Source organism: Ixodes scapularis, unplaced genomic scaffold (genome assembly GCF_016920785.2).
Source record: "Ixodes scapularis isolate PalLabHiFi unplaced genomic scaffold, ASM1692078v2 PGA_scaffold6__148_contigs__length_123643588, whole genome shotgun sequence".
Lineage (NCBI taxonomy): Eukaryota > Metazoa > Arthropoda > Arachnida > Ixodida > Ixodidae > Ixodes > Ixodes scapularis.
The window spans coordinates 9,405,081-9,418,889 of record NW_024609881.1 but is presented as its reverse complement, the minus strand read 5'-3'; the positions used below and the strand labels follow the sequence as shown (position 1 = coordinate 9,418,889).

The window sequence follows — 13,809 nt, the reverse complement described above, 5'->3', positions numbered from 1 at the left end:
AACTCTCGTCCACTCTAAACTGGAGTACGCATCTTCGGTGTGGGACCCAGGCCTGGAATTTCTTACTAATAACTTAGAATCGATACAGAATCGCAGCGCGCGTTTTGTCTTGTCGAACTACTCCCGTTCATCTAGTGTATCCTCTATGAAGGCAACCTTGAACCTTCCGAACCTCTCTCTGCGCAGAAAAATATCGCAACTCACGCTATTTCATAAAATATATCATTATAACCCCCACCTCAAAACTGAACTTTTTTCACAGCCATCATACGTCTCATCTCGTTCGGACCACCATAACAAAGTAGACGTGCCACTTTGTCGCACTAACTTGTTTTTCGATTCATTTATCCCAAGGAATAGTAACGAATGGAACCACCTGCCCGCCTCCATCGCAATGATTAACGACGATTTCACTTTCAGATCCGCCATTGAGTGTTTGTACTTTCTTAATAACCGGCGTTGTCTGCATTTTTCATTCTCTGTTTCAATTTCTGCATTTACTACCTGTTGTTTGTTTTTATGTTTTCCACCACTCCCTTCTGTAACGCCCCCTGGGCATTGAAGGTACTGAAATAAATAAATAAATAAAACGTGCTTACGTTACTCGGTACTTCTTATCCCAAAAGAGTTAAAAAATTACTTAACTTGTTTTTTTATGTTTTTATGCGCCAATTCGTCTGAATGTTTGCGTTTTCTCTATTTGTTTGCGTTTTTCTTGTGAGTATTTAGCTGTTATAGTAAAAGGATAAAGTTGTTGAGCTTATGCATGAGCATAATGTTTCTCAAATATGGCGCTTACGTATAGATGTACAGTGAAAACAGTAATACGCCTTAATTTATAGTTTAAAAAAATGTAACACAAAATTAACTTGCGTTGATTTCTATCGCTAACGGCGACGGTAACGCGTTCCTCTTATTCTGACGTAACGTAGGTTGGTAACGCGTTTCTTTTATTTACAAGTAACGAGGAACGTATTTCGTTACTATACTTTTTTTTTCGATAACGCCTACAACACTGCTGCCGCTTTAGTCGATGCCACTTTTACTGTATCATAGTGTAGGTGGGTTCGTAGGACTGACACCTCTGCAACATTTCAAAAGTCGGATTCTCGTGCAGTAATATGTTTGTGGCATTCGCCTCCTCTTCAAAAACACACTGCCGAGCAGGGAGCATCAACCCACACGCTTTACCCGTACTCTATTTTGGTTCACTCATTACACTTATGTAAACCGTTTCCTTTTCCACTTACTTCGGTTGTTGTGCATCGTTGAGTTGAAGCCTTCGGCGGTTAAATGTTTAGGGCAAGTCACCCCGTGAATCGGCGGCTCCTTCGTAAATCTTAACTGCGAAAGCCACTCTTTCTCTAGCGCGCCGGCCGCCGGATATCGGTTAACTGACCCCCACCTTTGTGCACCAGGTATTGCACTGAGGCACAGAACAGTATCGGACCATTTTTCGTTAAAATTGCTTTCACATTGGTACCGTGCGAGGAAATAAACGCGATATTCTGCAGGTTCTTGGTCGCAACCACAGATAGCCTATAAGGCAGCCGTCTTCCTATCCACATATTGGTGATGATGGTAGCGCGAGAGTAGCCCCACCTGTAGTTTGATCTCGAGGCGTTACGGTCGTGGCGGTATTCTTCGCGAGGAAGAGACGGAAAACATACATCGCTTCCATCAGTTATAAGCGGGTACAAATAAGGGTCTCGCTGGTTAGTGTTACGTATTAGCGGGTGGTTGGACATGCCATGATGGTAACACTGGCGTCCCCTCGCAGGCATCTGCTCGTTGGCCAAGGTGATCCTTTCCATGGAGACCGGCACCATTCCGGGCAACCTGCACTTCAACGAACCAAACCCGGGCATCCCGTCGCTGAACGACGGCAGCATTCGGGTGGTGGACCGCCACACACCCTTCCCGGGGGGCCTGGTTGGGATCAACTGCGTCGGCCTTGGAGGCGCCAACGTGCACACCATCCTGGAGGCAAACCCGGGCCCCCACGTGGACTCCCTCCCCCGGGAGAAGCCCCAGCTGCCCCGGCTGGTGCTGCTCGCAGGCAGGACCCAGGAGTCGCTCATGGTGAGGTTTTCCGGAGCTTTCTCTTTGGGGGAGAAATTTGGTGACCGTCTTGGGCTGGGACGCGGGGTGTCCACCGATGTGAGTAACCTGGGAAAATTGAAATCAGAGGCGTTGCCAGGGAGTGTTTTCGGCGCCGCCTCGACCGCCTCGGCCAGGGGACTAAGGACGAGAACAGAATACGGCAAGCCGTAAGCAATGATATTGGTAAACCCAACAGAGAATGAGAAAGAGAGCGGAATAAAAACTAAGAAAGAACTTTGAAAGAAAGCTTGAGACTGGAACAGACAAAAGAAGCAGCTGAGTTTATGCACAGGATCACGCAAATAAATACCTGTCCCCACTAAATTAAATCAGGAAGAAAGAAAGGAGGAAAGAAGCATCCCCCACAGACCAAGACAGACAGGCAGCATCATTACGCCGCCGCCCGAAAACAGCACCGGCTGCCAAGGGCCTGAACGATAAGTTTCCTCAGGACCGCGCGAGCCAGCCCACATATGAAATAAGCCTTCACCCTTCCCTCGCTCGCCGGAAACCCCCAAAGTACCGAAACAACAACTAAGCAACACAAAATCACCAAAGCAAGAAAAAGCCTTTGACCCGTTCTCCCAGCACCAAAGACGGTTGACGCACACAGTTACCGTGGTCACCTATACTGAAGTTCTTTTGTTTTTCTAATAATTTTATACGTGTCTCTTTAAACAAAAGTGAGACCTCTTTCCTCAAGGGGGAATACAAACTACAATCACCAATGTGTTTAGCCAGTTCTGAATTTGGGCACTTATTTCTCACATTTCTCGTATGTTCAAGCAGACGGTCGTTTATGCAGGCATGTCTGGCCCACATAGCACAAACCACTTTCATAGGAGATTTTGTGCGCAACCTCCTTTTTACAGCCAATCGACGGATCTGTATGCTCCTTTGCATACACTTCTTCCCTGTCCTGGCTGAAAGGTGGGAGTTTGCCAAGTCAAAACTTTGCCTAAAAAAACACGTACATCAAACCTCTCCGATGAAGATTTTAACTTATGCGGGAACCCATGAAAATTCGGAATTGCGACTACTTGTTTCCTAAAGCCAATGCCGGACCTGTGATGTGTGCCCCCTATCAGCCTGAGCAATACTGACCCAACGTAATCACGACTTTAGCCCGCTGCGGTCAACCGCTCCAGCTCTAATAGGTAATACCCTAAAAAAGGCGTGCATTCATCGTGTTGGGATCGCATTTGGAAGACAGCGGGAGCGGTTGAGAGCAGAGGGCTATGGTCATGACAACATTGGGTCAGTTGTGCGCAGGCTGAGGGGGCGAAGGCACATCTAATTCTGACAGTGGTTCTGGAGACAGGTAGCCAAATTAAGGGTTACAGTTGATGAGCTGAAGGAGTCGGATACATTACTAAAGAAGACAACGAACAACGAGACTTGGGTCAAATATCTTACGGTTGAGGTGTCCCTACTTACAACTACCGTGTCGGAGAATGCTGCCCGTATCGTGTAACTGCAAGCGGAGCTAAACGAGACCGAACAGCACACTCGCCTTCCTAACCCTGAAATTCACGGAAGGCCTGTAATTCCCAACGAAAACATGATGCATAACGTAACTGATCTCGCTAAGGAATTAGAATTGTCCTTCCTTCACCCTTCCCAAATCATCACTTTCATAAATTACACGGTCTGGAAGGCAAAACGTCTGCGGTCCTAATAAAATTTGTATCAGCTGAAGTTCGCGAATCCTGGTTGAATGCACGAGGTAAACTGCGTACGCTAGTGCTTAAAAAGTCTGTTCCGCAGATATAATTTAGTGATAACCTAACAAAGTTGAAACCTAATCTCTTCTGGAAAGCCAGAACTCGTGGCAAGATCAATCATTGTAAATATGCCTGGGTTTGCAATGGAAAGATCTTTGCTAAGCGAGCAGGTGAGGCCACGTCTGTCCGTATCAGATAGGAACAGGACCTTAAAAGGATAAACTAGAGCCATGACAGTAGAGTTCCTTGAGTGCCCCGTATTCTGTTTGTTCAAAGGGGAATTGCAGTTATCTTATACTAGTGTCGTTACAGTTGTTGCTGTGAATATACGTAGCGTAAGAAAACACTGGGATCAACTTTTGCTTATTGTCGAGAACCTGGATGACTGTGTGGATGTCTATATTTTAACGGAAACTAATATTCCTGAAGCAGAGTTGCAACTGTTCTCTATTAATGGCTTTAATGAATTCTTTTTTACGCGCCCCACGGGTCTTGGGGGTGGCATTGGCGTTTTCATAAGGAACTCCCCGATAACGACAAAAGTGCCTGTACACTTCAGTCACGCTGAGTCAATAGCGTTTGACATTAATAAATCTGATGTTATAGTGTCCTTATTGCCAGTGCATAGACCGCCGCCGGGAAATATTTCTGCTTTTCTAGGTGAACTTAAAAGCTATTTGAATACGTCATCGGCTATAAAACATATTTGTATCATTGGTGATTTGAATATCGACACCCTAAAAAGCAATGTTCCTTTAGTATGTGACTATGTCATACTATACATACTCCTACCCGTGTAGAATTCTTGAGGGACAAGCTGGTGACGTCTTGTATTGACCACATAAACGTTAGGGCACCTAGTTAAATTGTTTGTTATCACCAAAATTTAGCTAACCGCTATATTTCATTGGTATTCAGATTAATCCTAGTGAACATGGGCAAACACCTATTCGAATGTCAAAAACACTTAACTTCCTTAAACGCTCCACTTTTAACACTCTTGTTTCTTCCTATGATTGGAAGTCTCTTCTACGTGAAGAAGACCGATCTCAACTCTATCCGAAAATAGTCTCGCTTATTAAAAAATTTAATGAATCTAGCACAGTAACTGTTAATGTAAAAACGCTTAGATCCAAAGAAGTATGGCTTAACGAAAACATTCTTCAGCCTATCAAAAATAAAGAACCTCTATGGATGTGTAGCCGCGCGCACCCAGAGCTGAGGAGTTGCGAGCGAAATTCAAGGTATCTGGGAACCATGTAAATGCACTAATGCGCTCTGTTAGACCTAATCATTACACAGGAAAACTTTAAATCGCGCGTTTCAACTCTAGGGAAACGTGGTTTATAATTAACGAGCTTTGCGGTGTATCTCGAAAAGGTGCCTCTGACCTGTTGGAAAAGAGCTTCGGAACCAATTTAGTCACCACAGCTACTTCTTTTGATCAATATTTTGCCTCATCCATTTGTAATAGCACAGGGGACGATGTGCCCAGCACCTATGATATAAATATAGCCTCGTCATCTGCGTTTCTTCCTGCAATTTCAGGGGCCGAGTTACGTTCCATTATATTTTCCTTCAAAAGAAATAAATCACAAAAAATTATGGTATATCTATCATAGACCTCTGTGACAATTGTGATGTCATTGCAGAAGTTCTAGTAGCCATGATGAATAGGTTTATATGTTGTGGCTCTTTGCCTGTAGATCTAAAAACAGCAATCGTAGTACCTATCCACAAAGGTAACCCTCGTAAATTTCTGCCATCGTATCGGCCCATTTCAACACTGCCGTGGATATCGCAAATTTTAGAAAAACACGTATTAGTTTCTGTGAATGGGTTTCTTGATAAGCATTGTGAAACCTCATCTTCACAGCACGGCTTTGTCACGGGGTGTGGTACGTCATGCTTACTAGACGTGTTCTCTGACATCCTTCATTTGTCGTTCGATAACAACTCTTGTGTTTTTGCTCTATTCCTCGATGTTAAAAAAGCATTTCATTTTGTTAATCATACAAGTTTACTTAAAAAATTGTACCTCGCAGGATTCAGGGGTCCTTTATTTGCTCTCCTGCAAGGTTGGTCTCCTTGGGTAATGTTCGAAGTGTCAAAGTTCTTCTCCTCTCAGGAGCGCCGAAGGGTTCCATACTATCTCCTTTATTATTCAATATCTGTGTAAACAATCTTCCGGCTGTTGTCACTAGTAACATGCTACAATATGCGGATGACACTCTGTTATTTACCAGTCACACCGATATTAAACCCGCCATGCGTATGCTACAAACGCACGGTGTCGCAGTTATGGATTGGTTCAAAGAAAATAGAATAACTGTGAATTCTTCAAAAACTAAGCTCGTCTGTTTTTGGAGCCCTTAAAAAAACCTCACTGTCTTCCCGAAATTATTTTTGCATGGCTCTAATTGTGTTCCTTGTTGCTGCACTTCTGTCCAGTATGTTAATTTTGTTCGGTATCTTGGTTTTTTTTTTTTTTGATTTATCATGGAATACGCATATGGCTTTTGTTGCGAAGCGTCTCCGAAGTGTTTCATGCCAGCTTTGCATGAAAAATGTTTCTACAATTTGCAGTGAGGAAGTTGATAATGCAAACGCAATTGCTTTCTTTTTTAATTGTTCCCTGCAATGACATGATAAAATCGATGGTATTTTGAAGGAGATGTTGAAAAGTCTGTCTTACGATTTATCGCTATGTTCAAGTGACAATATCTTCGCCTCGCTTCAGTTCTCTTGTTTTCATGAATTTTTTTGCAAACTGTCGTTCAGCACTACTTTTGAAGCTGGGATTTTATAATTCAAATAATTCCACCACGTATAACATGGTGTAATACTCGCTTTGAAGTCCCACGTATACATAGTCGCTGGGGGTAAAGCATTAGGGCATGTTATGTTCCCAAAGTAGTCAACGCATTACCTGACTTTATATTTCCTTCCAAATCGAATCATCACCTTAAAAATAATGCTAAGAGACTGTTTAATGATAGCAATAAGCATTTTAAATTTTGAATACTAGTCGTTGATTTCTGTGTTGGATTTTATATTGTGAAGAATGTACCTCAATTGCCAGGTCGCGCCACACAAGCCCTAATGGGGTTCGGCAGACCTGACATTTTGTAGTGTTGATTTTGATTAATAAAGACTATATTAATATTATTATTATTGCTATTGATCTGTTGGATTGGTTTGCGTCAAACCTGATTAATATCAATTGCTCAAAAACAAAACTTGTCTGTTTTTCAAACCCGCTGAGGAGTGCTTGCCTATAGATAGGCACTTGATTTTGCATACGTCATGTTGTGCCGATTGTACATGTGTTCCTGTTGAATATGTTTGTGACGTTAAGTACATGGGAATTTTGTTCGATTGTGATTTATCCTGGAACACGCAGATGGCAAATATTTGCAAAAGAGTGAGAAGAGTATCCTGTTCATTGTATTCTATTAAAGTGTTTGTCCCGATGTCAATTCAGATACTTTTTATGCAGACACTGGGATACAGTATATTAAGGTATGGCATTACTTTATTTGGAAGCTGTCCGAGGCGATGGTGTACCAGGATTGATGGTATCTTGAAAGCTATGTTGAGAAGTGTAGCTTACAACTCGGTGTTTCTCGCAAAGGACTTGTTTAAATCGTTTCAGTTGCCTAATTTTGAGACCCTGTTCAAGCACACCATTATCAGCAGGCACTACTGGGACAGTTCCTTTAAGAATCCCAAGTATGTGTATAGGTCTTTCAGGAGCAATCAACGGTTTGAAATGCCCAGAAGAGGAACGCATTATGGAGAAAGCGTAAAATATGTTTATGTACCAAAGATATTTAATGAGCTTTAATGAGCTTAAAATGTATTTTAAGACCGATCAAGAAAAACAAATTCTGATGTTTTTGTGTAGCCCTGCATTAAGTTTGATGGTAATGCTGTGTCACATACCGTGAGCAATCATATTAAAGCACTTTTTTTTTCTAAGTAAGTGACTTTGGAAACAAATTTTGTTAGTATTTATGTTTGTCTGTTTCACTTCACGAGCAGCATGCTCATCAAAGCCGTGTTAATCATACAAGCCCTAGATGGCTTTGATGAATCCGTATCTGTACCTGATTCTGTGTTCGTGCAAGAAACAACTATTATTACTATTATTATTATTATTATCATTATTATTATTGCCTTGTGTTTTTGTCTTTTTGTCTATTACTTTCTGAAACTCTCCTGTGAATCACGATAACCTTTAGGTTCAGTCCCACAAGCCCTTGTTGGCTTAGACGAACCTGCCTTCTGCTCTTTTGAACTAACACAGCGTAAATAAATTTACTATTAATATTACTATTACTATTACTATTATTATTATTATAGGCGCCATGTCTCGCATAACAAAGGAATTCAAAAGCCCGTCCGCGTTTTTTACGCTGTATTGTTCCTTAGTTAGATCCCAGCTAGAGTACGCCTCGGTTGTTTGGAACGGCATTTCCAAAACTAACAGTTTATCTGTCAAGCGAGTCCAAAACAAATTTATTTATATCTTTAAATATCGTTACCTTGAGAAAGGTGATCCTTGTCTGAACGGTGTGTGTAACTCGCAACTTGTCAACTTGTTGAGCCTGCAGCAGCGTCGGGTGAAGGCAGATTTGTTGTTTTTGTTTAAGACCCTGCACGGCTCGATTAACTCTCCCAGCCTTCTGTCCGAAGTGAGCGTCAGAGTTCCACGTGTGCCTACACGGCTACAATCATATTTTTATATAGCTCGACATTTTAGCCACTTAAACCCGATCCAAAGATCGGCTGAGTGTTATAATCGCTACTCTGACACAATTGATATTTTTAACTCATGCGGGAGCAAGTTCGGAAATGCTGTTCGAATCTTCCTCTTGCAGGAAAAATGCTGATCAGTTGAAGCGTTGATGTAGTATTTGCTTTTTGCTCTCACACCTGGTGATGTCTCTGTTTTGTGCTTTTGATTTCCCTTGTTGATTTGAGTGTCTTTCATACTTGTTAATATTTTTATCCTCAGACTAGAGAACTACGTCCTCCTTCTGCACTCGTGTGTATGCGTGTTTGCATCTGTGTGTTTTCGCTCATTTTTTTTAGTGTGCCAGCACTAAGACCGATTGGTTGATCCTGGACACTTTAATAAACATTGATTGATTGATTACTATTGTTATTACTAATATTATTATTATAATTAATATTATTATTTTTATTGTCATCCACTTTCGAGTTGCTGGAATGTTTCTGTAAATATTGGTTTCTATCGCTCTCTCAATCAAAATTCATCCGAAGTTTCATCCCTGGAGAAACCTAACCCACGGTATTCCAACTCCAATTCTGTGCAACACGACGATTGACCTAGTTTTCGAATGATCCATCGCCCGCTACCGGCGAGGACCTCCATCTTGAATCATCCATCTCTGCACCTTTGAGTGACGACTCCGGTAACTCAAGACACCTTCTGCCGGCGACCCGAAACACCCGCTGGAAGTCCTCACCCAGGCCGTGCGAAGCTTCTCTTACAAGCCTCCTATTTTGCGGTCAGAATTGGCACCATCAACTCGGTATCTCTACCGGATCGTCCGTGCAAGCCCAATCAGCACCATCTGATGCAGTGTTTCCCGGCACCCGGTTGAGCTCGCAGTTGTAGCTTTTAGTCTTTGCGGGTGAGCCTGGAGCTATTTCTTTATCTTGTCTTCTGGCTTATTATAAACTGCTGCCTGTATTAACAACAACGTCGATCTCTACAGCATTCCACCATGTCATCAGACGATACTTGTCTTGTATGTTCTGAATCTCTACCAAACAACGACCGCGTCATGAAATGTGCTGATTGTGCATGATCGAGTCACCTTGGAAAAGAATGTTCGGGGGGCTCTGAAAACACCTTTAAAGGGGTTATGACACAAAAATTAAACGGATAGATTATTCTTGAAATGGAATGCTCATAGGCTAGTTGGTGTATACACCAAGTTACGCGATTTTTAGAGCTCTGGTAATTGCAATATTCAATTTACGAATTTTCAACATTCTCATTTGGCGACCAGGCAACACTGCCTAAGGTAGTCACACCAGGGTGTCCATAAACCACCTGACCATGAACGCTCTCTCATTCTAGGCGCCCCATGATCGCACAAGCTCTCCTCGCCGCGATACGTTCAAAACCGCTCACGCAACTCGGTAACCCGAAGCTATTCTTGCTCTCGCCCCCGGCCCGTTGACCTACCACTCGGCATGCGCGCCTGCGAGAAATTCCCGGACGACGGCCGGAGAGCCAAGTCTGTGAGGGCGTGCAAGGAGACACCGCGGTGGAGGCTGGCTACGCAGCTGGCCTCCAGCTCCGCCCGGTCCGCCCCTCCGAGGGACCCGCATATAAATCGTTTTATCCACGAAACTACGGCCCCATTTTCAAAACAAATTTAGAGGGATTATAGGAACATACAATGGGTCCTAGCAGTATTGTTATCTCATATTTTATTTTTGGCGTGTCATAACCCCTTTAAAGGCATGAGCGCCTCCAACGATGAGAAAGGGTTTTGCCTTGAATGACGAGGAGGACTCGGGAAGTACAACTTAGACTCCAATCCCACAGCGTCATCTCAATAGGACCCAAGTTCTTTTTTGTCAAAGCTAGCTAAAATAAACAAAAAGCTAGACCTCCTACTCTCCCCGAAAGACACCGCCGATATCCTTCATGATATACACCCAAAGGTCGACGCCCTGTTGTCAATGAAACGGGTGGTCGACACTATGCAAGACTCATTGAGTGCGTTGCAGGATTCCGTGAATTTTATCTCCGCTCAATACGATTTACTCGTGACAACAGCGAAATCCCAAAACCACACAATCAAATCCCTGCAATTAGAACTGAGTGCCCTGCGATCTTCTACAGCGGAGCAGGCACTCGAGATGCACTGGCTGAAATCATACAAAAACGACACGGAGCAAGTCGATCGTCTTTCCAACATGGAGATACATGGTATTTCGTTGAGGCCACAAAAATGTTCGTGATATCATGTCATACCTCGAGCAGGAAATTGAAGTTGAGGATTTTCAGGCTGGACATGTAATGTCCGCCCATCGCCTGCCTGCTAGGCCTGCTAGACCGTCCGCTATACCTCCGATCATGGTTAGGTTCTCGTCAGTTGCTCTGAAAGACCGTTGGATGTCACGCCGTGGGAAGCTTGGCTCCCTACCTCGTGACGGTACTCATCCTCGAATACATTTCAATGATAAGCTCACAGATTCCAACAGGAAAATATTCTGGATGGCCCGAACTAGAGGAAAAGAGAATAACTTTAAGTTTAGCTGGGTATTACACGGCAAAAGTTTCGCAAAACAAAGCCAGGGATCCATGACAATTCATATCACTGATACTGAAGCATTGGAGCTAATCACCTAGAAACAAATTGCTAGCTTTTTTCGTTTTAACAACCTTCAATCTTTTCAGAAATCTTCACAACAAGCGCATGTTCCTTCACTTTATATTATGTTAATATCCGTAGCCTCCGGAAGCACCGGGACGAATTCCAATTGGCTATTAAATCTGTCCTCCCAATAACTGATGCATTTGTTCTAACAGAAATCCATATTTCTAATAAAAGTACAGACCAATTTTTTTGCCCGGATTCAAAAGCATTTTCTACACTCGCGACAAGAGGCGCGGCGCTGGAATCGCAGAATATTTTTTTAAACAAGAGCTAATTTTTTCGTATATACAAGTAGCGTTTTGGTCATCTGAATCAATAGCACTGCGCATACTTACACCAATTTCCGATCTATGCTTGCTGGCTTTTGATCGACTCCCTCTGAAAAAGTTTCCGAATTTTTAGCCGAGCTTCGAGAGTGTCTGTCAGCTTTGCCAGATAAAGCAGCCCTTTGTCTAGTAGGAGATTTTAACGTCGATCTACTGAAGTTTTCGAAGCCTCTAGTGTGCGAATATCTTACTCTCTTGTCAGATCTTGCCAGATCATGGCAACGAGCCGACGAGCCGGCGAATTTTGGTCCTACAAGAGAGGAACTCTTCAGAGGCATTTCGGTTACCTCCTCGATAGATCACATTAATTTAGGTTCGCCATTATCAAACGCAAAGCTCTAGTCATACCTTAAAAACTATCGGACCATTACTTCGTAGCATGCCAAAAAAACATTTCCTGGCGTTACATAGAAAATAAAGCAGAATAAAATGCGTCAAGTGGAAATTACTGACCATCAAAAACTTGAGAAATATATATCCACCTACGATCGGCAAGCTTTCACACAAACACACTTGGACATATATCCTTCGTTTCCTCAACTATTCAGGCAGTTCTGTGAGAACTCAAAAATGTTCATTTCATAAAACAAAGAAAAGCAAGCCTATTATGATTAAATAAGGATATACTATCTGCTAACAAGCTTAAAGAAATTGTTTGAAAAAAATGCCGTCGATCACCACAAAGCTCAAACTTTCTATGTGAGTTCAAAACTATTCTCAACAAAGTAAGCGCCCCGATTCGTTCAGCAAAGCGTCTTTACTTTAATAAACAAATGCTAGAATCTCAAAACAATCCTGCAAAATCCTGGGCATTGATAAATGAATTACCGGGAAATCCTTCCAAACGACTCCAAGGTAATGCATTGAACGCTTTTTTTTTTGGACCTGATCTACTGGATACGGCTCATGCCTTCAACAATGCTTTCGCAATATTTTCAGGTAAAGCCTGAGAAAATGACTCATCAGCTTCTCATCTCCCTAAGTCAAATAGGGTATCGGCATTTCTTCCACAAATGACGCTTTCCGACCTTGGGTCAATAACTTTTAGTCTGAAACCGAACAGGTCCCCAGGATGAGATGGCATGCGCCTCAGCGATCTTCGTAGAAATTTTAACTATATAAAATACATACTTCTTACTCTTTTCGACAAAATGTTCTTGCTGGTTTAATTCTTACCAAACTCAAAACCGCCATTGTTAAACCTCTTTTTAAAGAAGGACAACGAGTGGGAGTAGAAAACTATAGGCCAGTATCTATTCTGCCATGTTTGCTTAACAATATTAGAAAATTTATTTACATAACAATGGTTTTCTTTTTGGATAAATACAACATCACATCTCCCACCCAGTACAGATTTATTCCGGGGCGTGGTACTCGACATCTTCTCGAAGCTTTCTCAGACAACATAAATTTAGGTTTTGCATCTAACCTGTTTACATGGGCATATTTTATCGTCGTCTGCAAGGCGTTCGGCACTGTAAACCAGTCCATTTTAATACAAACGCTCTCCGCTGTTGATTTCCGATGGCCTTTCTTGGCCCTGTTAAAAAATTTTCTACAAGGTCGAGCACAAATGGTTTCAATAGAAGGAATATATAGCAACAAAAGTTTCCTAGAAGCAGGTGTGCCACAGGGCTCGATTCTATCACCCCTGGTCTTTAATACATACGTCAACGATATTTATACCTCCATCGCAAACTGTACCATCTATCAATGTGCTGATGACACTTTTCTGCTAACGAGTCTCCTTTTTTTTCCCATAGCGATGAAAATGCTACAGAAATGCTCCATCGAATTAATGAACTGGTTTGGCAAAATCGAATCGACGTAAACGTCTCAAAAACAAAATTAGTTTGTTTTCACAATCCACTTAAGACTATCGTTTTAGACATTCCTCTTCTGCTCAACACATCACAATGCGTCGCCTGCCACTGCGCTACCATTTCTTATTCAAACACCGCAAAATACTTTGGTATTATTTTTGACTCAGACCTTTCATGGAACTCATTTCCTAAAAATATGTTAAACATTAAGGAGTGTTTCCTGCTTATTATACAACATCAAGCCCTTCCTGCCATTTGGTATACGAAAACTTGTAGCTAACTAGTTATCGTATAGCATACTCCGCTATGGCATAACAGTTTTTGGCAACTGCTCCGGGTTATGGCACAAAAAGGTCAACAATATCTTAAAAGGAATCCTGCATCATGTACTTTACAAACCCACGAC

The 13,809-nt window shown here is 42.4% G+C and overlaps 1 protein-coding gene across 1 annotated transcript in view; it reads left to right on the top strand.

Moving 5' to 3' along the window:
- Positions 1 to 13,809, top strand: part of LOC8027869 (fatty acid synthase-like) — a 143,835-nt gene that overhangs the window by 71,033 nt on the left and 58,993 nt on the right. Inside the window, exon 6 of the mRNA XM_042294558.1 lies at positions 1,781 to 2,082. Within this exon, the coding sequence (XP_042150492.1) occupies positions 1,781 to 2,082 (302 nt within the window). The remainder of the gene's footprint in view (positions 1 to 1,780; positions 2,083 to 13,809) is intronic.